General features: G+C 41.0%; 1 protein-coding gene across 2 annotated transcripts in view; it reads right to left on the bottom strand.

Moving 5' to 3' along the window:
* Positions 1–24,232, bottom strand: part of sptbn1 (spectrin, beta, non-erythrocytic 1) — a 301,037-nt gene that overhangs the window by 141,154 nt on the left and 135,651 nt on the right. Inside the window, exon 1 of one of the 2 annotated variants that reach the window (XM_038810035.1) lies at positions 4,668–4,791. The exons of the other annotated variant lie outside the window; for it this stretch is intronic. Coding sequence (XP_038665963.1) covers positions 4,668–4,776 — 109 coding nt within the window. The 5' untranslated portion in view covers positions 4,777–4,791. Of the gene's footprint in view, positions 1–4,667; positions 4,792–24,232 lie in introns of those variants that run through there. 2 annotated transcript variants of the gene reach the window in all.

Consider the following 24,232-nt stretch of genomic DNA (forward strand, 5'->3'; position numbering starts at 1 on the left):
AGTACAAGTGCCATCATATTAATGTGGTCACTACCAATGGCCTAAAAGCAATTCTCTCGACACAGTATTGTCTTATCCCGAACTTTCAACTTTCACACCAGCTTAACATAATGGCAGCACCTTAAAATCTGCATGTCAGAAAGTTGTGGGTTGAAACCTACTCCAGGATTTGAGGATACCATCTTGGCAGTCATTTATGCAGCATTAAGGGAGAGTGCTGCATTGTCAGAGATACTGCTTTTGAGATAAGAGACTAAACCAAGGTCACATCTGCCCAAGTGCACATAACAGATCTCATGGTACAAGAAGAGGAGTTCTCCTGGTGTCATGGCCGATAATTATCCTTCAAAAAATCAAGTGGTCATCTACCTCATTTGCTATTTGTGGTACCTTGCTCTGTGCAAACAGTTTGCTATGTTTGCCCCATGCAATAAATGGTTCCTGTTCAAAAATAATTAATTGATTCCACAGTATTTTGCAAGACAAAGTTTTGAGGTACACAATTTGTTTCTAGCAGTCACCTCAGAGAGTGTGTGTGTGTGTGTTGGTGGGGGGGGGGGGGGGGGGGGGGTGAGCAAAAAGCAAAGACAATGTGCAAGTATGAGAAAGCAAAAGCACAAAAATGAAGTATGGAGGAAGGGGGGAAATTACAGTTCAGGGGAGAGGAATGGAGAGTGTACTTGGTGTCTCTAATAGTGTACAGTTGGGCAACTAGATTAAAGCATTTTGAAGCACGTTAAGTGCCATACAGCTCACTGTACTGATCTTATTATGAAAGAACTATGCACATATTCCCATTCTATTCTTATAGATTTTTCTTTTTCACATCCTCATTTACTTCTCGTTGAATAGCTATTATGGATTGTGTTCCCACCACTATTTATATCAACATATTCCATGTCCTAACAGCTCTTTGATCTCTTTCTTTATCGTTTTGGAGATGATCCTAAATGTGTTTCCCTCCAGCTCGCAAGTCACCTGGGTGAAAATTGGGAAACACCTCTATTTTAAACATCTCAGTCAGATCTCCTTTTATTATCCTGGTGAAGAGAGAACCAATTTCTCCTCAAATGAAAAAACTGATACCTGGTGTTATTTTAGTGAATCTCTTCTGCACTTTTTCCTCAAGTAATGCTTCCAAAATAGCTGCTAGATCAATAACTTGTATAGATTGAGCATTGTCTCATTGATTTCTATGCATCCATTTTCAAAATGTAGCTTTCCATATTTTCAAAGTTCATTTTAACAATATTTCAGCCAACTTTCAAAGATCCATATGAATCTTTAAGTCTGTAATACACTCAAGATGAGAAAAGCCCTTGTTGTTTGTACACACATTATCAACTTCTTCCTCAGTGTAATATCACCTTTTCTTCATTCCCACCTCCGAGAAATGCAAAATTCAATAAACTTCTTTCAAAAATTCCTGTCTGAACCCTAAAAGGAAATCGAGCAAGCCTAAGGAAGCCATAACTTGTTAGCTATTTCCCAAAATAGCTCTTTCCTTGTGCCATGATTCTATAATTTCCAAAACATACCTACAATTTCTTAAAGGACTGAAGGAGTCAATCTTCACTATTAACTCTGCAATACCAATCAATTGAGCAAGCTTTCACACACCAAACTGGATTCCCTGCTTTCTCAATTTAATTTATTTTTGCTAAATAATTCATCCACTAATGTATTATCGGTTCCATTTAGCCTATTAATCACAATTGAATCCAAAACCATGGCATAATATCCAAGAACTTAATGAACTAGGTTGGGTGGCAGGGCGGCTTTCAGGCTTTGCGGTACTTACTTTGGAGAAAACATAGTCCTCATTATGGGGACCAAAGTGGTGTATAGTTCTCAAGGTGGGATCTTCCCAAAACTTAGTAAACTACTCGAGCCTGAACAGTGCAGGCACTACATCACAGGGCCCTGTTTGCTTTGGCTGCAGCTGCGCAACAGAAGCTTGAATCTTTATAGAGTAGTCAAATCATTCTCAAATCTCCCTTCCTGTTATCTTTAACCTGCCCACAAATGTTACACTTGATACTTCATTGAACAGTCATCCACAAATAAAGACATCTGCCAAGCATGGGTTCACTTCCCTAAACTATTTTTATCCAGTTGTAATCTATAAGTTATTTCCTTTTCTAAAATTTTAACTACAAAATATATTTTTAAAACTTATTCTTTCATAGGATGTGGGTATTGCTGTCCATCCCTCTCGAGCTGAGCAACTTGCTAGGCTATTTCAAAGGGGAGTTAAGAGTCAACCACATTGTTGTGTATCTGCAGTCACATGTAGGCCAGATCAGGTAAGGTTGGCAGATTTCCTTCCTGAAAAGGCATTAATGAACCAGATAGATTTTTACAACAGCCTGTGATTGTTTCATGGTCACTATTACTGAGACTAGCTTTATACTCCTGATTTTACAGATTGAATTTAAATTCCACCAGCTGGCGTGGTGGGATTTGAAACCTTGGCCCAGAGCATTAGATTGGGCCTCTGGATTACTCATCCAGAAACATTCATGAATTCAATAACTGCACTATTTATCCACTGCTCCAATTTGTGAATAAATGCAAAAGACGGGGACATACCACTGAACATTTGGGTACATGAGACATGATATTTATTATATGTTGTGTATGAGAACAATCTTTTGGAAATCTAAGTAGTCATCATCATCTACCAAATTACCCTGGTCTGCTTTTCCAGTTCATTCTTCAAAAAAGATGTTTATCAAAAAGAATCTGTTTTCTAAAATCATATTGAGCATCACTTATCAAGGCTAAGGTTTACAGAATCCCGTAGAATCTGTACAGTGTAGAAAGAGGCCATCTGGCCCATCGAAACTATACCAATCCTCCAAAAAAGTTCTCTACCCAGGTACACTCCCATTTGCCTTTTTTGCTGAACCTAACCTGGACATTAAGGGAAAATTAGCATGGTCAATCCACCCAGCCTGCACATGTTTGGGCTGTGGGAGGAAACCGGAGCACCAGGAGTAAACACACGCAGACATGGGGAGAATGTGCAAACTCCCCAGTCACCCAAGGGGGGGGGGGGGGGGGGGGGGATCAAACCCTGGTCTCCAGCGCCGTGAGGCAGCAGGGCTAAACAGTGTGTGACCGACCCACCCATATTTTGCATGTAATCTGCTCCTTTTGAAATTTTTATGAATATTGCCCCTACTTGTTCTTGCTCCAAAAATGTATCATCTCACATTCCTTCATATTAAATTTCAGATCACATTGATTTTCCCAGTCTACTCTCCTGTCTATGTCCTTTTGTAGTCACTTATAATCGGTGAAACTCTCCATTTTTCTGTCAACTGCAAACATCATTTGACTCATTCAGGTCATATGTACTTCATAGCATTACTCTCTAGTTACCCTTGCTGTTGGAAACAACCCCGTAAAATAAATCAGGCAAGTCTCAGTCGAGATCACGGACTGAACTAACAACCTCCCTGGATGGTATGTTCAATAGAACACTGCCACATGCCATTAGGAGAAGCAGAGATTTAGATCAATTTATTAGCTGGTAATATAAATACAATTAACAGATCTCATTCGAGTACTTCCCTAAAAAAAAATGCATACCCTACAGTGTATATTCTTGAAAATGTAAAATAGTTACAGTTTTAAAATAAATGTAATAGCACCATCACTGCAGTCAGTGCCCTATAATATATATAATATACATAAAATAAATGAGGGTTATTGACTTATGGATGGCAACAAGAATTGGGAATCCTGAATGATTTTTCATCTCCAACCAGCAACAACAGAACACCCAGCTGAGATCAATTAATTTACCAGAGTACACGAAAACCCCAGGGGCATTCCTGGTCAGCAAGGTTTGGCTGATCAGTGGCTAAACTCATGGAGCTATCAGGGAAACATTTTGGGAACATTTTTACAGCTGGATCTGACATGATGGTCGAGATGGCTGCTCAAATGTTAAATAATTAGGAAGCAGTTTTACTTTCAGTTAATAAAACATTAGCCTTCCATACATAATGTCAATGAAGCATTTTACATTTAGCTACTAAATTGTGTTCAGTTAGAAAGATCGCCTTTCTCCCAGCAAAAAAAAAATTAGAACTACAAAAAGGAAGAGAAACGCGCCTTTCGCCATTTCAAGCTCAAAGGCATAATTGTCAGGAACACAACTATCATGGCTTCAGTCATCTTTCTTCTCCCCTGTTTATAATTTATGTGCCAGTGTTAAATATTTCAAAGCGTTGCTGAAGAACAAGGGAGTCCTTTCATAGTCTGAAGCAGAGAGCAAAGCTTTGTTCCCACAAGATTAAATGCCATAACAAAATTTGGGAATTCCACAACAGATCTAAAAAAGGACCACTCCCTCTTTTCTTCCTCTATTGTTCTCAATAGCCCAGCGAACAAAATGCCCTGTTAACTCCGTTAAGGCTAAATGATCTGATCACTCTGAACCTAGAAGGTTGCTTTCAGTCTGGCTTATCTTTTTAAAATTGCAACTTATTAGCATCCTTCAGCTCTTTTCCACCAGGTACCAATTTCTTCATAAAAAATACTTTAAAGGGGCAATTAAGTAGAAAAAAATTATGGCTCCACATGGTTACTGCACCTGCTAACTGGAGTTCACAGGGATCTTAGCAACAGTACAAACAATGGCTTGGCATTCTTACCTTGAAGCTGCTTGAATCTTCCTTCCAGCTGATTATAATTGTATGGCATCTGAGCAGGAAAGCCAGAAGATAATGGCCCTGACATGCTAGATGCCCTATGTATTTCCATTTGGGAGCAATAAATTGAAGAGCAATCCAGTAAAAACAGATGGAAAGTAATCCTCCTGTGAACTCAGCCAAACAGAACCCAAACAGAAACGGCTGGCTGCTCACCGTTTGCGTAACTATCCAACAAGTAAGCTTCTTAAATAAACAAAAATCCAGCAAACCCCATTCAGTACAAGTTGATGGTATAAAAAAAGCACCAGCCATGCAGCGTCACATTGTTTCTTTTTTGATTGTCCAGTCTGCTAGTCTCCAGACGATTTCAACCAGCAGCTTTAAAATTTCAAAGGAAGTGAACGACTGAACGGCACACCCACTAAGCACAAGCCGACAGCTAGGCTTCCCTTTTTCTGAAGCCAATAAGCACACCTTCACATTACTCCAGCCTGCAATGTAATTTAAGCAGTAGGCAGTCACAGTTTGAATGATGTCACTATTAACATAAGAGTAGCCAGGAGTGGGAATGTACCACTTGTAAAAAAATGAAGAGGGTTCACAAAAGGTATGCAACAGTTAAAAGAACAAATAACTGTTCGAAAAAAAAAGTTGCTTTTGAGGCACACGTGGTATTCAATAAAATCTTCAAGCTTTCTATTTTTAAAAAAAATAATGTTTCTACAAAAATAAACAATAAAATGCTTCCTGGCATGGTTCCCTCCTTAAAACTGAGAGAATCACGATCATTTAAGTTCCTCGTAACGGGAAAGTCTCAGATTTCCATCACATGGGAAGGAGGAAAAATTTCCTTTTACTTAACCAAGGCAATTGCATTCTGCGCACAGGCTAACAATATTGGAAAGATGTCAACACTATCTTAAACTTCTGGGATAATTTAAAAGTGGAATCACTCATCAGTTTCATGCGTTGTTGCTGAAAATTGTTAAATTATTAAATCTCACAATACCGATAGCTATTTAAAGTCTTTGGAAAGAAAGAAGTGCTTTCAAAATCATTTTAGTTTTTTTGAGATTTTATGAAAAACGCAACAGAGTATAAATCATAATTGGCAGAATGAAGTGACTAGCACTCATCTAACATAAATAACATACCGAGGAAACAAAGGTCTTAAGGTCCATTTCCCTCCAAACAAATAACAGGAGCATTAATTTGTCCCTTCCACACAAATTTGTCCTCTGCTTTTCTTAAACAGTAATCCTGTGCCTCAGGCTTGTTATTTTTCGACCCACCCATTTTACCATAGAAAACAAATCTGCATATGGACATGCACTGCTTCAGTATCTGAAGAGTTGCAAATGGTAATGAACATTTATAGAATAGTTAGCAAATACTCTCATTTCTGATCTTTATGATGGAGGAAAGGTTACCAATGAAACAGTAAATATACTGAGAAACTCCTTCAGAAATGTCCTTGGACTATGATGATTGGCCTCCAACAACTGCAGCCATCTTTCTTTGTGCTAGGTAGGACTCCAAACAGTGGGGAGGTTTCCCCTCCTTCCCACTGACTTCAGTTTTGCCAAGGTACCTTGATGCCACACTCGGTTAAATACTGCCTTGATGTCAAAAAGCAGTCGCTTACACCTCCCCTCAAGTTCAGCCCTTTTATCCATGTTTGGACCAAGGCTGCACTGAGGTCAGAAGTTGAGTGCTGCTGGTAGAACCCAAACCGTGCAGGTCATTGCTATGCAAGTGCCACTTGATAGCACTATTGACAACATAATCCATCAGTTTGCTGATGATCGATAGGAGACTGATTGGGCAGTAATTGGTCGAATTGAATTTTTATAAACAGGACATACCACGTGCTACACAACACAATGGAAGGCATCCTCAGTGTGAAGATGGTACTATATATTCAGAAGGTTTACGCAGTGGTCATTCCTATGTATATCATGTACAGAAGCACTTAAAACATAGAACATACAGTGTAGAAGGAGGCCATTCGGCCCATCGAGTCTGCACCGACCCACTTAAGCCCTCACTTCCACCATATCCCGGTAACCAATAACCCCTCCTAATCATTTTGGTCACCAAGGGCAATTTATCGTGATCAATCCACCTAACCTGCACACCTTTGGACTGTGGGAGGAAACTGGAGCATCCAGGGGAAACCCATGCAGACACAGGGAGAACGTGCAGACTCCGACCTGGGGCCCTGGCACTGTGAAGCCACAGTGATAGCCACTTGTGCTACCGTGCTGCCCACTTGCGGGATGTAGATTGTGGGGGCAAGGCCCAGTAACCGTTTCCTCTTTTGTTGGTTCCTTCACCATTACTGCAGGCTCAGTTAAGCCAATATCCTTCAGGACTTACCCAGCTTAGTCAATACTGGTGCTACTGCGCTAGTCTTTGTGATGAATCTAGTCCCCCAGCCAGAGTACATTCTGTGCCCCCGTCAGTGTTGCCTCCAAGTGATGTTATGTTCTGATTGCTTAAACCGTTGTTGTTTTACACCAGTCCACTAACATTTAAAAAGCATGGTCTTTCTTCAAGGAACTGAATAGTTGCCTTCCACATCTGGTTTGAATTCCAGCCCAAAACTATGGGAGGAGAATTTTGTATGTTTGTGGCATAAAAGCCCCATGGAAAATTAGTTCTGACCAACTTACATCTAATCTCTTGTGGGTATGGACAGAACTCAAAACTATTTCAAAATAGAAAGTAATTGTACATCTTACTCAGAAATTGCTTTCGCATTGCATGAAACCAATACCCTTCCCACTAGTTCCTGAAGTGTGGGATTCACACGGCAGGCTTGAAGTCAAATTTGAATTTCAATCAAACCTCTAGTCTTTAGAATGGATCTTACTAGAGAAATTACAGGGCAACTGTGTGAAAAATGTCCTTGGCACAACAGGGCATGTGCTTCTGAGTTGAGATTTTGGTACATTGCCGAGGGACAGCAGAAAGGCTTTACTTTAAATCTAATCCAGAAGTAAGGGTGAACACCCTTAAAATTAACACTCTTCATCCCATTTGTCCTCATTTTAAAAAGGTGCACAGTCAATAGAATATAACTAATGACATCTGGTACAAGTAACAATCTAAATAAAATTTGGATAAATAAAAATAAATTACCAGTTTTACACCAGCTGTTAAAGCACCTAATGTTAAGACTGAAAAAAATATTTGATGTAAATACAGTAAAGAAAGAATTTCTTTCACACCCTCCAAAGAACTTCACAACCAAGTATTTACTTTGCATTTTAGAAAGTATAAAACATAGCAGCCAATTTGCATACAGGAACATGACCAGTTGCTTAACTTTGCTGACTTGAATTGAGAGATTAATGTTTTCGAGGAAGTGGAGAGAATGCCTCTGTTGTAATAGTGTCATGGAAACTTTTATATCTAAACAAACAAATAGACAAATCTGTGGCTCAATGTCTCATGTGGAAGGCAGTTACAATGACATTGAAGCACACCCTCAGTACTGCACTCAGATGTTGGCCATAATTATATGCTTAAAGCCTGGATTGACATTTGAGCATTGGGACTTCACATTCAGAGACAAGAGTATTTTTTACTGAGAATGGTGATACTATTGCATAAAAAAGGAAAACTAGCATTTATATAGCACCGTTTGCAAATTCAGTATGTCTTAAAGCACTTTGCAGTCAACAAAGTACTTTTCGAAGTGTGGTCACTATTTTAATGGAGGGAAAAACATGGCAGCCAATTAAAGCAGTAGTAGAACACTGAAGTATCAGCCTTGACCATGGTGCTCAAGTCTCTCGACTGGCACTGAGACACAACCTTCTGGCTGACTGATGAGAGTGTTACTAAGCAGAGGCTGCCCTTAAAGATTAATAAAAGGTACTTATGCGGTTTGGAATGTTTATAAGAAAACAAAATAGAAGGATATAGACCCAACTATCATATTTGTTCTTTGACCATATATGTGGCAAATTGCTTGAACAAATCTCCTGCACATTGTTAAGGATGCTTATGGAGCAGTAATTAGGAGGGTAACAGAGCAATGTATCCCCATTCTCAAAGAAAGGAGAACAGTACATTGTACTGGTAAGAGGAAGAGGGAACAGTGACACTAATTAAAACACATGCCAGAAAAATGGTTAAGTCTTTTCACATTTACATCAATATAGGAGGAGTTATAATTTTACTGTCTAGATTTTGAAATTCAATATGGGGCATTGTTTTCAATACTTTAAATAGCTTGCTGGGCAATAAAGTGAGAACTTTAGCTTATTAATACACAGGTATATAATGAAAGACGCATCGGATTACCCCATGACAATTGATGTACTTTTTTTAAAGGATTAAAATGCTGTTCCGTTTTTTTTATTTTAAGCTACCAAAAATAGCAGGTGGCTGCAGCTTAATAATAATAATAAATAATAATAATAACCGCTTATTGTCACAAACAGGCTTCAATGAAGTTACTGTGAAAAGCCCCTAGTTGCCACATTCCCACGCCTGTTCGGGGAGGCAGGTATGGGAATTGAACCTACGCAGCCGCCTTGTTCTGCATTATAAGACAGCTGTTTAGCCCACTGTGCTAAACCAGCTTTTGTAGTGTGTAAAGCATAATCTCATTTTTCTTTTACTCCCTGCCATCCCACAATAAAGTTCAATTTTTTGATTACTACCATCATGCAATGATAATTCTGCTTGATCACAAGGTCCTCATGTGCCTTCCTTCAAGGGTCCTTTACCCATTTGATAAAAATTAATTCATTTATCTAATAGAGATATAAAGGAAATCCATGAATATTTGGAATTAAATATAAACTCATAGCATCTGAAAGAGAAAGGTAGGTACTTTGGGGGTTTAACGTATCAACATTTTCTTGTGCTATAATTTCAGTTTTACTCATAACTTTATTCACAAGTCAGATAGAGACAAGATCTATCTGATCTATCTTCCTACGGAAGCTAAAGAAATTCGGCATATCTGCATCGATTCTCAAACTTTTTTTTTTGTTATTTTTAATAAATTTAGAGTGCCCAATTAATTTTTTACAATTAAGGGGCAAATTAGTGTGGCCAATCCACCGAACCTGCACATCTTTGGGTTGTGGGGGCTAAACCCACGCAAACACGGGGAGAATGTACAAACTCCACACAAAGCCAGGATCGAACCTGGGACCTCAGCACCATGAGGCAGCAGTGCTAACCACTGTGCCACCGTGGTGCCGACATTCACAAACTTCTATAGATGCGCGATAGAGAGCATCCTATCTGGCTGCATCACAGCTTGGTATGGTAACTGCTTGGCCAAAGATCGCAAGAAACTGCAGAGTGTGGTGAACTCAGCCCAACGTATCGCACAAGCTTGCCATCCTCCCATTGATTCTGTATACACCTCCCACTGCCTCAGAAAGGCAGACAGAGGCCCCTCACACCCAGGCTTTGTCCTTTTCCAGACCCTTCCTTCAGGCAGAAGATACAGAAGTCTGAAGACCCGCACATCCTGACATAGGAACAGCATCTTCCCCACAGCTACCAGATTCCTCAATGATACTCCCGTGGACTGATCTGGTCCCTGTAAGAACACTATTCACAACACCCTATGCTGCTCTTGTTTGGCCCTTGTTTGGCACTGTAACCAATTACTATTTGTTGATGTACCATTGTTAGTGTACTCTGTTGATTATTCTTTTGTCTACTATGTACGTACTGTGTACATTCCCTTTGCCGCAGAAAAATACTTTTCACTGTACTTCGGTACATGTGACAATAAATATCAATCAATCAGATTTATACAAATTCATCACCCTGTCCAGAAAATTTCTTGGTTCATTACCTCCAACATCAGGATATAATTTTCATTTACTGGGAAATTCAAAAAATAAAACTTTTGTTGAACGATAATTTGCTAAGAAAACAATTCTATTCATCAGATGAAAGGCAGCAAGAAAGTGGCTTTGAAATATTGAAATACAACTAAATGAAACATTCTACCACTGTATAGTAAGTAGGGCAGCACAGTGGCGCAGTGAGTAGCACTGCTGCCTCACGGCACCGAGGTCCCAGGTTCGATTCCAGCTCTGGGTCACTGTCTGTGTGGAGTCTGTACTTTCTCCCCGTGGTTGCGTGAGTTTCGCCCCCACAACCTAAAGATGTGCAGGGTAGGTGTATTGGCCACACTAAATTGCCCTTTAATTAGAAAAAAATTAATTGGGTACTCTAAATTTATATATTTAAAAAAAATTGTTAATAAAGTATAGTCAGTATATCCATTTTAACGTCAGTTTCACTTTAATGTAATTTGCCATCAAATTCACCTTCTATGGCCTCCCTGCTCACAAAACCTTTCCTCTAGTGCTACCGCTCTCAGTCCCTTAACCCCCACTAGTGGCTCCCAGCGTTGCTTTCTACTCTGGCTCTCCTGCTTCCCCTCCAGGGCCTTACTCCCTGGCCTCGCCTCCCCTCCCCAGCTTCCTGCATTATTGCCTGGTCTTCCTAGGCTGCTTGGTGCTCACCCTTTCTCTCTCTGCCAGCACTCTCTTAACATGCCATGTGACCACCTCCATAAGCATGCTATCCACGTAGTTCTCAGCCTCACCAATGTGCCACGGTGACCCCAGTTATTGCTCGAGCTTCAAACAATTACGTAGTTGGGAGGGAATGTGCAGATTTTCTAAACCCACTACTCCACAGGTTGCGTCATCAGTTTAAAAGTTTAATTTACTCAGCAAAATAGCTATTAGACACAGAATAGAAGATACTTTAGCCAACCTTCCTTCAATAAATCAGAATAATTGTTTTATTGTAAAACAAATCATTTTAAATTGCAAGAACTGGTTAACCCACAATTGTAATCTGGAAGTATAACTATCTCTCCTTTTTAAAACTCTCCAGTGTGTGTACATACGTACGCATGCACACGTACACTAAACAGGTTGGGTCAGGTCTCTGCAGTGATGAGCTTTGGAGAATAGACTTTATAACAAAAAAGGATAAAGTTGGCAGGGTTCTGACACAGGTGATCTGCCTTCACGCAAGAGAACTCCAGATGCCTGGAGGTTCTCCCAAACAAAGCTTTGGTGTGGAGGAAAATAGAACTGGATTCATTCATCGTGTCCCAGCCTCTTGGGTATCAAACAGACAAGGTCCACTGAGACGAGGATTCCTTGTTATATACTGTTAACCATTTCAGGCAAGGCAAGGAGTACGAGAGCTGAGCAGCTTTTCAATTTCTTAGTTCAGTCCCAACGGAATAAAAAAAACAAGTTCATAACTTAAAGCTCATCTCTGTCAAGTGATTTCCAGTAAATAACTCTCCCCACCAAGTACCGTACTGGTCAGATGATTTCTCCGATAAGACATGCTTTCTCCCAGTCCAACAGGGAACATCTGACTTTAATAAAATCCAGATCAGCTTCCAAATGTCCAGACAATGCAAATTTTAGAAGAAAAATATGGTTCTTAACAATACCCAAAGCTCAAGTTTCTGCAGCTAGTGACACTCCCTGTGGCTGTACATGTGGTTGTATCGGCCGCAGGAAGTATCCCTAATTTCCAACGTCACAGGCTGCACATCCCATGCGGCTTAGTTGCCCTGCTATGCCTTACCTGTACAGGCTATTTATTAAACTAGAAGGTAGAATTATTCACCAAGCAGTTCCTTCCCTTGTGCCAACACCACTTTTTATTCCTGACATCACATTTTAAACTCTGCCTTTGCTCCACTACAGCCAGCCACTTTTATGTGACAATTTCTGCCGCTCGCCAATTAGCTAATTACTTGTATTCTTAAATTATTTTTTTAATTAATGCCAGCCTCACCACGATTTAATGTACTACTTTAAACCTTAGTAATACAACAAACCTTGCCAATTAAAATTAACTGTAGATTCACCAGTTTCTTGCTTCCCTTCTGCTTGTATCTAACATTTACAAATACTAATGTCTTACTACTACTACTAACAAATCTTACTAACACTAATTAGTAAATACACCTTCATAGTGGAAATAAACCTTACATAAAAATGCTAAGACGCCCAGCTACTCACTATTAATAGTTAGTTTTTTAACGTTTGTTGTTTACATTCATTCCAAAACAGCAATATTCGCCAGCTAATCAACTTGTGACGTTCCTATAATGTCACTTTTTTCCCCTCCAAACACCGGGTGCTCCTGTACCTTTCTCCCCACAGTAAAGTGCTGCAGGCCTTCCTCCTCAGGCTTTATTTATCCGCTTCCCAGTCTGTGTATCTCTCACAGGTCCATTTTTCCCCACCTGGTATGGTGGGATTTGAATGCATGTCCCTTAGGCTATTAGAGCATTAGGCTAGGCCCTCTGGATTAATAGTCCAGTGACATTACATGGGGGGTGTGGGGGGCAAGAGAGGGGAGGAAATTATGCCATGGTAGTAAAGATGAAGCAGTAGCTGGTGATAAAGATGAAGCAGCAGCTTGTCTAAATGAGTATCGCAACAACAAAACATTTTAACAGGATACCTTGCGGCATCTAGGACTGAAATAAGTTTCATTTAATGTTGGGTTTCTGAATTCAATTGCTTACTAGTTGTCTTCCTGTAGCACGGCTCATGTTAAATGTTAGGTGGGAGCAGGTAAAGAATGAAGCAAACATGCTTGGTTATAATGGCACAGGCATAAAATGTCAGACCTGCTGGGAAGGACTAGCCTATCGACAGGTGGGATTAAGACCTTGAGTTACTGGACATCGCTCGGTCCCGATCAAATGTTCCCTGGCAAACAGGTATGTGGTTAGGAGGAAGGTTAGAGGGGATGGCAGTCACGATAGAGGAAGGAAGGCTCAAAGTTGAGGAAGCCCATCCTTTGCTTTTGGGGTCCTCTTCTTGGCCCACAAGGAAAACCCCCCAAAAAACCTCATCTCTCCGTGTGCCTCTTTTGCTTTCTGCTTGCTGCCAGGCTAGGCCCGAGATTAACGTAGCAGATCAAGCTCAATTTCTGGCACTGGAACATGATCTGCATATTTAAAGCAGGACCCTGATGTCTTCTCTGATCAAAAGAGTCGATTAAAATTCTTACCCAGGGAGGGCAGTGGGATCATTGCAAGTAAGGTGTCTCGGTCATTTTAACTGTCCACCTGGCCTTTTCCATCGGATGCACATTGTTAAAATCAGTCTTTTTATATTGATTTGAGCTCATTAGGTATGGGCAGACTGAGTATAGCCCCCCCCCCCCCCCCCCCCCCCCCCCACCAAAATGTTTTGGCTCTCAGTGAATGTTTATTGAAACTGCATACAGGCAGGCACATGCGCAAGAACAATTATGCACCCCAGATGATGTACATGCAATTAGAATAGATGGGAGGAAATGAGAAAATGCATATGCAGAGGAAATGGTGATAAGATAGAAAAGACAAACTTTTCTATAAGTGTGTTTGCATTGGCTTTAGTGGGATTTCACCACCCTTTGATAGACGCATCTCATTTAGCTAGTACCAATTCCAGATAAAACTTGTCAAATGTGCTGAATCCACAGCTAAAAACACATTTTCACTGTGGCCAATGGCTACAAAGACTCACTTTACTAGATATACACAGCTGCAGGATTTAATGAATGTGGAAAGTTTATTCAGGGATTGCTGCCAGCCACGTGAAACATATGCTTCAGGAGTTTGTGGCTGTCTCACTAAATACTACTTTAAAACTTTGGCAGGTAATGTTTTGCACCATGTGATATACATGCATTTTGCTACTTCAATGGTATGAATACTGGCAGAATTTCAAAGGCAAATGCAGGAAGTATGCATATCTTATAACTACAGCATGCTTTCAAGCATTCAACATTTAAACTTCACAATGAGTGCGTGGTAGGACAGGCGATTTAGTCCTGCCTCGCCAAATCCCATGTGCAGATGTACACACAAGGGATAGTTGCTGGTTGTGAATCAGTGGGGTAGAATCCTTACTTGGATTCTGAAGTCAATACCTCACTTCTATAACAGTTTGAGAGCTGGTAACTAGGACATTGTAAATATGAAACCTTGCAAATGTTTTTTTTAAAACAAATTTTGAAATTCAATGTTGCATTCTCTTTTTCATCCCTCATTCTACGTACCAAAAATCACCACAGCCTTTGTAAAACTGCCCCACCAGGGGGTGCACAAGTGGTCTGTTACAGATGCCTCAAACTAAAAATTAACCATCATAGAATGGTATTTCTCAAATCTCTTTTACTCTTTTTGAACTCAGGAGAGAAAATTTAGACTTTCCTGTGTATTCCATAACTGTAATCCCAGAGCCATTCTGATAAATATCTTCTGTATTCTCCACAAAGCCTCATATCCTGTCTGAAGTGTGGTGCCCATGCTGTTTTATTCACTTACAGAATCATAGAATCATAGCATTTACAGTGCAGAAGAAGCTCATCGTGTCTGCACCGGCCCTGGGAAAGAGCACCCTACCTTAGCCCACATCTCCGCTCTACCCCGTAACCCCACCTAACGATTTTGGGCATTAAGGGCAATTTAGAATGGCCAATCCACCTAACCTGCACATCTTTGGACTGTGGGAGGAAACCAGAGCACGCTGAGGAAATCCATGCAGACACAGGGAGAATGTGCAGACTCCGCACAGACAGTGACCCAAGCCGGGAATCGAACGTGGGACCTTGACGCTGTGAAGCAACAATGCTAACCACTGTGCTACCGTGCCACCCTTATGGCATGAGTGTCACAAGCAAGGCCATCATTTTTTGCCAAGCTCTAACTGCCTTTGACAAGGTGGAAGTGTGCTGCCTTCCTGAAATGCTGCAGTCCATGTAATGTAGGTATATCCACAGTGCTATTAGAGAGGGAGTTCCAGGTTTTTGAGCCTGTGACAGTGAAGATCAGCGCTAGAGCTCCAAATAAGGATGGTGCGCAGCTTGAAGGAAAACTTGTAGATGATGGCATTTGCGTGTGTCTGCTGCCTTCTAGGTGGTAGAGACTGCAGATTGGGAAGAAGTCGAAGGAGGCTTGGTGAGTTGCTGCCGTGCATCCTGTGGATGGTTTACACTGCTGCATGGTGATGGAGGGAGTTGGATGTTTCAGGTGGTGGATGGGATTCCGATCAAGCAGCCTGCTTCATTCTGAATGGTGTTGAGCTTCTTGAGTGTTGTTGGAGCTGCATACATCCAAGCAAGTGGAAACTTTTCCTGACACTCCTGACTTCTGCCTTAGTGGATTGGAATTGGGAAGTCGGGTGGTGAGTTACTCACCATAGAATTCCCAGCCTCTGACTTGCTCATTGCAGCCATAGTATTTATATGGTTGGTTCAGTTTCCAGTCAATTGTAAATCCCAAGATATTGATGGTGGCGGATTCAGCAATGGAAATGTTGTTGAACATCAAAGGCAGATGGTTAGATTATCTCTTATTGGAGATAGTCATTGCCTGGCACTTGACACAAATGTTACTTGTCTCTTAGTGGCCCAACCTTGAATGCTGTCCATGTTTGCTCCTTGCGGGACTCTTCAGTATGGAGTTGTGAATGGCACAGAACGTTGTGCAATACATTCAGACCTTATAATGGAGAGAAGGCCACTGATGAATCAATGATGCATTTACATAGTACCTTTAACGCTTTTAAAAGTACTTTGTTGGTTGAAAAATGCTTTGAGATGCCCGGTGGTTGTGAAAAGCACTGTTTAAATGCAAGTCTTTTTAAACTACTGAAATGTTCAAAGGTGCTTCAGGAGGGACATAATTAGGTTAATATTTACATAGAAATATAGAAAATAGGAGGGGGCCATTCAGCCCTTCGAGCCTGTTCCACCATTCATTGTGATCATAGTTGATCATCTAAATTAATAGCTTAATCCTCCACATCCTTTGATTCCCTTCGCCACAAGTGCTATATCTAACTGCTTCTTGAAAGCATACAGGGCTTGTGCTGAGAAGAAGTAGCAGGCACTCAGACAGGTAGCCAGAAGCTTTGCCAGGGTGGTGAGTTTAGATTTGGATTTGTTTATTGTCACGTGTACCGAGGTACAGTGAAAAGTATTTTTCTGCGAGCAGCTCAAACAGATCATTTAGTACATGAAAGAAAAGAAAATAAAAAGAAAAAAGGTAACAGGGTAAAACAAGGTCCACAATGTAAATACATAGACACCGACATCGGCTGAAGTATACGGAGTATAGTATTAATCAGGTCAGTCCATAAGAGGGTTGTTTAGGAGTCTGGTAACAGCGGGGAAGAAGCTGCTTTTGAATCGGATTGTGCGTGTTCTCAGACTTTTATATCTCCTGCCTGATGGAAGAAGTTGGAAGAGTGAATAAGCCAGATGGGAGGGGCCTTTGATTATGCTACCCGCTTTCCCAAGGCAGCAGGAGGTGTAGACAATCAGTGGATGGGAGGCAGGTTCGTGTGATGGACTGGGCTGCGGTCTTGTGCCAAGCAGTTGCCATACCAGGCTGTGATGCAGCCAGATAAGATGTTTTCTATGGTGCATCTGCAAAAGTTAGTAAGAGTCAGTGTGGACATACCAAATTTCCTTAGTTTCCTGAGGAAGTATAGGCATTGTTGTGCTTTCTTGATCGTAGCGTTGACATAGGTGGACCAGGACAGAGTTTTGGTGATGTGCACCCGTAGGAATTTGAAGCTGTTAACCATCTCCACCTTGGCCCCGTTAAAACACAGGGGTATGTACAGTACTTTGCTTCTTGAAGTCAATAACCAGCTCTGTAGTTTGGCTGGCATTGAGGGATAGATGGTTGTCATTGCACTACTCCACTAGGTTCTCTATCTCCCTCCTGTATTCTGCCTCGTCGTTATTCAAGATCCGACCCACTATGGTCGTGTCGTCAGCAAACTTGTAGAACTTGTGCAACCAAATTTTGCCAGGCAGATGTGTATGTACAGGGAGTATAGTAGGGGGGTAAGTACGCAGCCTTACGGGGCCCCGGTATTGAGGACTATTGTGGAGGAGGTGTTGTTTATTCTTACTGATTGTGGTCTGTGGGTCAGAAAGTCGAGGATCCAGTTGCAGAGTGAGGAGCCAAGTCCTAGGTTTTGGAACTTTGCTATGAGCTTGTATGGGTTATGGTGTTGAAGGCGGAGTTCAAGGAGTTTGAGAGGGGAGAGAAAGAGAAAGAGAGATAGAACGGTGGAGAGCTTTAAGGAGGAAATTCTATAGCTTAGTGCAAAGATGACTGAAGGTAAACTGTCAATGTTGGAGTGAAGAAAGTGAGAGATGCCCAAGAGGTTGGAATTGAAAAGCCAAATAATTCTCAAAGGGGTGTCGAGCTGCAGAGGATCAGAGAGATTGGCCATGGAGTGCTTTGAAAATAAGGGCAAGAATTTTAAAATCGACCATTGGTGGACCTGGAGCCAACTTAGGTCTGCAAGCACAAGGGAATGGGTGAACAGGACTACATGCAAGTTAGGATATAGGCAGCAGGACTTTGAATGAGTTTACGTTTGCAGACCTCCAATCCTGTAGTACCTCACCTGTATCTGGAAAATGATCCTCAGAGATCCACTATTTCCTCCCTGGCTTACTTCAGCGGCTTGGGATACAATCCATTCGGTCCTGGCGATTTATCTTCCTTCAAGCATAACAGTTCCTACAGTACTTACTCTCTCATTGTACTTATTGTATCTTATATTTCACAATTTCCCTCTTTAACAAGAATGTCTACATTATTCCTCTCCTTAGTGAAACAGAGGCAAAGTACTTAGGAATCCTGCCACATCTTTGGCATCCATGTGTACGTTAACTTACACAATCCCGATAAGCCCTACCGTTTCCTTAGTTACCTTACTGTTCATACAATATTGTCCTTGATTTTAACTGGCAATATTTTCCTATATCATCTCTGCTTTGCCAAGCTCCTGTTATCTAAAACATCCGAAGGACCAAATGTTTCTGCCTTTGTTAGTTTGACAAAAATGGAGACGCAAATAATATATGGCGGAATATAAATAGACCATTTCCCTGCACTCATTATCAAAATCAGATTTATGCAAATTAATACAATGTTTACAAAAATTTAGTTTTCTTCTTGTTGAAATCTGTTTAATGCCATGAATGAAGAATTCATGTAACGTTCCAGTTACAGCCAAGTCAAATATTTTTTTACTTAAGGTCAGACCTTATGACCTCAAATTAACAGCACAGCTTTAAGGGATCATAGAAAATTAGTTACAGACCTAATAGCAACCATAGCACCCAAAGCCTATTGTCTATCATTTCCAACAACACATTGTTTGGGAAGATTAATATCTTAGCAATCAAGAGGACCAATTCAAAATTCTGAAAATGTAAGTCATTCGGTCTGGATTGAACTTAACCATGTTAGAACATGCTCACATTACCAGCATGATTTTTTTAATGCTAATAAGTTGTCATATCACCTGAAAGTTCTAGCAGCCTTGAACTGTTGTGAGTAGATCGCTTCAGAAACAGATCTTACTTCAACAACTACTTATAATAGAACACTTCACAAGAAATTCTATGAACATTATAAAACAAATATGACAGTCAGAGATGTCGGACAGAATTCTCCCAGTTTGAGGCGAAGTCCCACAGTGGGGCATAAACAGGAGAGTGGTTTCTGCTGTGGTGACCAGCAGGAGAACAAGCCAAATTCTCCAGCTCCAACCCCATTAATTATGCCCCCAGGTGTTGTGCACTGTATTCCGTGGCAGGGTAGACCTGGATAGTGTATATACAACGGCCATGTCCAAGTGCCATAATGAAAAGGTATCAAACCATTGGAGAAATAAGATGAACCCGACAGACACTTGGACCTCTCAAGTCAAAGATGCATCTCTATGAACAGGAGGATGGAAGATCCAATCCTCTCAATCCCGAAAGCTAATCTGCAAGGTCCACCTGCGAATACTCGCCGACTCACTGCTCCGGTGTCAAAGCATTTTGGGATGATGTCCATCCTGAACTATGGAGGCAGACCCAGACATTGTTCATAAAGAGTCCAGACATCTGCACGTCACATTATCCTGAATGTATGTCATGCCGGCGTTTTCCCACTGGCATCATGGAGAATCGGGCGTGGACGGGGTCGGGTCTTATCTGCAACCATTAATGGGTTCATGCTGGCCTCTGCCGGGGTTTCTGATCTGTCATGGCAGGCACCATCAGAAGTTCCGACTATAAACTTATGTCGGCATGAAACTTATACTCATTTAGTCAGATGATTAGATGTTTGGTCAAAAAGGTAGGTTTTAAAAAGTGTCTGAAAGCTGCCATGGAGATGGATGGGAGTAGGTAATGAGGAAATGGAGTTTGGAGCATCGACCAATAACAATGTCTTCAATCTTTCCAATTTTTAAATGAGAGAAAATGTTTGCTCATCCAGTATTGGATGTTGGATAAATAGTTTGGATAAGCATTTTAACAACAGTGGAGGAATTGAGAGAGGTGACGGTGAGGTACAGCATGGTGTTGTCAGCATATATGTGAAACCAAACTTTTGGATGATGTCATCAAAGGGCAGCATGTAGATGAGAAATACAAGGGTGGCTCCTAGAGGTAACAGGAAGAGAAGCCACAAATGGTACTCAAGATGCAACTGGATGGATAAAAATGAAACTGGGGAGAACGGTTCCACCAAGCTAGATGACTTGGAAGAGGAATTGGAGGAGGATGGCTAACTGTGTCAAAGGCAGGGCAGCACAGTGGCGCAGTGGGTTAGCCCTGCAGCCTTACGGCGCTGAGGTCCCAGTTTCGATCCCGGCTCTGGGTCACTGTCCGTGTGGAGTTTGCACATTCTCCCCGTGTTTGCGTGGATTTCGCCCCCCACAACCCAATTATATGCAGGCTACGTGGATTGTCCATGCTAAATTGGCCCTTAATTGGAAAACGTGAATTGGTTACTCTAAATTTATTTTTTTAAACTGTGTTGAAGGCTGCAGACAGGTCAAGAGGACAAGGAAGAAAAGTTAATCTTTGCCACAGTCACGTGGAATGTTATTTGAGACTTTATACGGGCTGATTTCAGGACTGAGACATATTCAAATCTGATTGGAAGGATTCAAATACGGAGTTCTGGGAAAGATGAACATGCATGCACTTGTAGAAAACTGATGCATTCTATGACATGCAGGCTTTGATGTCCATGCACTGGTTTCATAAATATATAAACATGCTCAGTAATAACTATTTTAATCAAACATTCCAATGCCTGTGAGTGAAATGAGAGTTTGGCATAAAGTCTTGAAATGTTGATCTAGTAAGGATGGGACTTATCATTTTACATTTTCAGTCGTAACTCGTTCCGAAGCACTAAGTGATGATACAGGTTTGCCTCCCTACCTGCTGGACCAGCTTAACTACTTAGAGCATAAAAACATCCATAATTAAAGTTAAAGTAAAACAGATAATTAAAGCAAAATGTGCATAATTGTGAGTACAAAAAGTTTGATTATCTTTGCAAGGTTTAAAAAGTCACTTTAGAAAGTCAATTCATTGGCACCAAGGGTGAAGGGAGGAAAAAGTAAGGGATTGACCAGAGAAAACAAAAAGAATAATCAATGGTCAAGCACGAGGCAGCAAACAAGAGTTAGCCCACTCAGCATCTGAGCCCTGTTTGAAGGCTGCTGACGTGGAGTTAGGGCCAAGGTGATGTGATGAGGATGTCCATTTGCGCCTTTCATTGTGCAGCCTTCAGAGGTCAACATTCTGGCATTCTTAGATAATGATGGATGCAGGCTTGCATCTGCAGCCCAATGTACCATCACTGGTTATATCAAGCCCAAGTTGCATGTTTTTTAAAAAATCTTTCCGATTAAGGGGCAATCTTCTAGATTGCGGGGTGAGACCCATGCAGCTACGGGGAGAATGTGCAAACTCCACATGGACAGTGACTTGTGGCCGGGATCTAACCCTGCTCCTCGGTGCAGTGAGGGCAGCAGTGCTAACCACTGTGCCGCCCCCACATTGAATGTTAACAGAATAGGGGGTTTGGGGAACAAAGAGGAAATTATGAAGCAATAAGAATAACATAATTAGCAGATTTATTTTGAATACATACCTGATTACTTTGAAGTTGTCTATCAATTGACAAACTATACCAGCCAGGGCCTACCCTATTGGCATAAATGCAGCAGGGCGGAACTTATGTTAGTGGAATTAAAGGAGGTTGACCTAGTTAGAAATTTTGGGGTTGGAGAATTTAAATAATGTTCATCACACAGCAATGGATGTCCCATCAATCCAGATATGCTAAGGCAACTGTAAAATTCAAGAGGGGACTAAGCAAAGGTGGAACATTCCTATTTAAACGATACCACACAATTAAAGGATTGAACAAGATGAATAAAGACACGCATCTCATTTTTCAGAGGCTGGAGTAGAAATGTTGCTAGCACAAATCTGAGAAGAAACGTGTCAGTCATTGTTACATTTTGGAAGATAGGCCACACGAAAGGAGGTGGCTGTGGCTGTGAATGGGAATTGACAGAACACTAAAGGAGATCCCTATAATCCTTTGAGGTATCACAGGCCACTGTCACTTTAATAGTGGTTATGTTACAAATTCACATCATGTAGTGCTTGCTGGCATATTGAGGTTTCTCAACCCAGGACCTTATTCCTTGCCATCAAGTATTTCACAAATTTTGATGGCTTATAAATGTAGGATTTGGAGACTGTAGCAACCATTTAACACTTCCTCCCAGTGGAGGAAACAGCACACTGCCAGGTAATCCACACTGCTGGAGGAGGATGTGCCAAAATCTGACATTTGACAACACATGAAGAGGAAACAATATTCATAATTGACTTCCACCCTGGCTGAGCAGAGGGGGATGGAGATGTGTTGGTGAGGATGCATCTCCTTTATTTTTTCTGTGCATCCTTCAATATTTTCATCAGCTATTACTTTCCTCTTAATAAATCCACACTAGCTTGATTATGCAAAACATTACACATGCACATCAAAGTTAATAGTCCTACGCATTCCTCAAGAAACTAAAAACCAAAACAACAGTAGAGAACGTCAGTGAAGAACAAGACCTTGGAGACCCGAAGATCAAGTAACACTGGCAACTACTTAGGCACCCAGTCATTCCCTTGCAGGAGAAACTGAAGAATATTCTGCTGACTCCTTGGTGTTAAAGGATCTACTCTCCCTCTGATCACAGGTAACTAGAATTCTTTTCCAGTTGCAATGTAGGAGCTATATTTGTTGCCTCAAAGTCCATGTTTTCATAATAACAGCATAATAGGGCACTATTTCAACTCCTACTGAATCCTTCATTTTTATAGGAGCAGTTTCCCAATAGTTCATGTGTCCATTGCATACTTGAGGACTCAGAGAAGATCCACCTTCATCCCAGGAGGTTCTCAAGATTTTGAAAAAGAATTGTTATTTATTTTAAACTTGGGCTTATATTGTGAATGGAGTTAAATAGAAGCAGAAGTGCAAAATGATACAGAGGTATTCTCTGTAAAAGATTGACAAAATTCTACAAAATGACACAGGCCTTATTTAATATAAAATAACATTGTTATTTTTCAAAAATATAGGTGGTAAGCAAAATTGTTAGGAAAACGTACTGGGTTATATGGCTATGTTGAATCACTGCAATATCTGAAGCAAGGCCTGTCTGGTGTAAAGGTCCTTCCTGTTTATTTCCTTAGTCCGCCTTTCTTTTATTTTGCCATTATTATTTTTGATCCATGGATGATTAATGGACATGTATCTTTAAGTCAAGCAGCAGAATTCAGAAGTTATAGGAGAGAACATTCTGTTCGTTTAAACAAGAGCTTCAGACTTGTCAGCACCAGAGAGTGAGATAGGGTGGGTCTCGGATTGATGGATTGGCTGGTGGCCAATGAATTGGTCCAAATGGCCAGACACTGCCCTGTAACAGGTGGTGATTGAATCCTATCCCAGTGGAATGATTTTCAGAGTCCCAACGAGTTTCAGATTGTCTTCTGAAAGCACACGGTCTCTCTCTCCTCCATGTTCTCTCAAGAAAGGCTGGATTCCTGGGATTGTAGAAAGCCTGAATGAATGAATCTACAGGAAAACCATTACTGTAAACTAAGACAAGAAACTTCTCTCTCTCTCCAGAAAGGCTGCAAGTGCTATATTTCTGAAACTACAGAGGCCTGAATGAATCTGTAATAAAATCGCAAACTGAAAGCAATGCTTGAAGAGGGGTAAGGTACTGGAAACCACCATCTGAAGTAAAGGCTAATTTTCCCTTTTTCTTATGATTTTGCACCCCTTTCTTGCCCTCTGTGTTTGTCTGTCGTGTGTGTGTGTGTATGTATGTTGATATAATATATATACACGAGGGTGGAGGGGGCAAGCTGAAGTATTTTCTGTGCATTTCACTCTAGTTATTGTTATAAATAAACAGGAATTGTGTTTACATTTACAAACCTGGTGACTATAAGGCATAGAAGCAGAATTAGGCCATTTGTCTCATCGAGTCTGTTCCACCATTCAATCATGATGTGGAGATGTCGGCGTTGGACTGGGGTGAGCACAGTAAGAAGTCTTACAACACCAGGTTAAAGTCCAACATGTTTGTTTCAAACACTAGTTTTCGGAGCGCTGCTCCTTCCTCAGGTGAATCTGAGGAAGG

The sequence above is a fragment of the Scyliorhinus canicula genome, chromosome 1, assembly GCF_902713615.1.
Source record: "Scyliorhinus canicula chromosome 1, sScyCan1.1, whole genome shotgun sequence".
NCBI classification, from domain to species: Eukaryota; Metazoa; Chordata; class Chondrichthyes; order Carcharhiniformes; family Scyliorhinidae; genus Scyliorhinus; species Scyliorhinus canicula.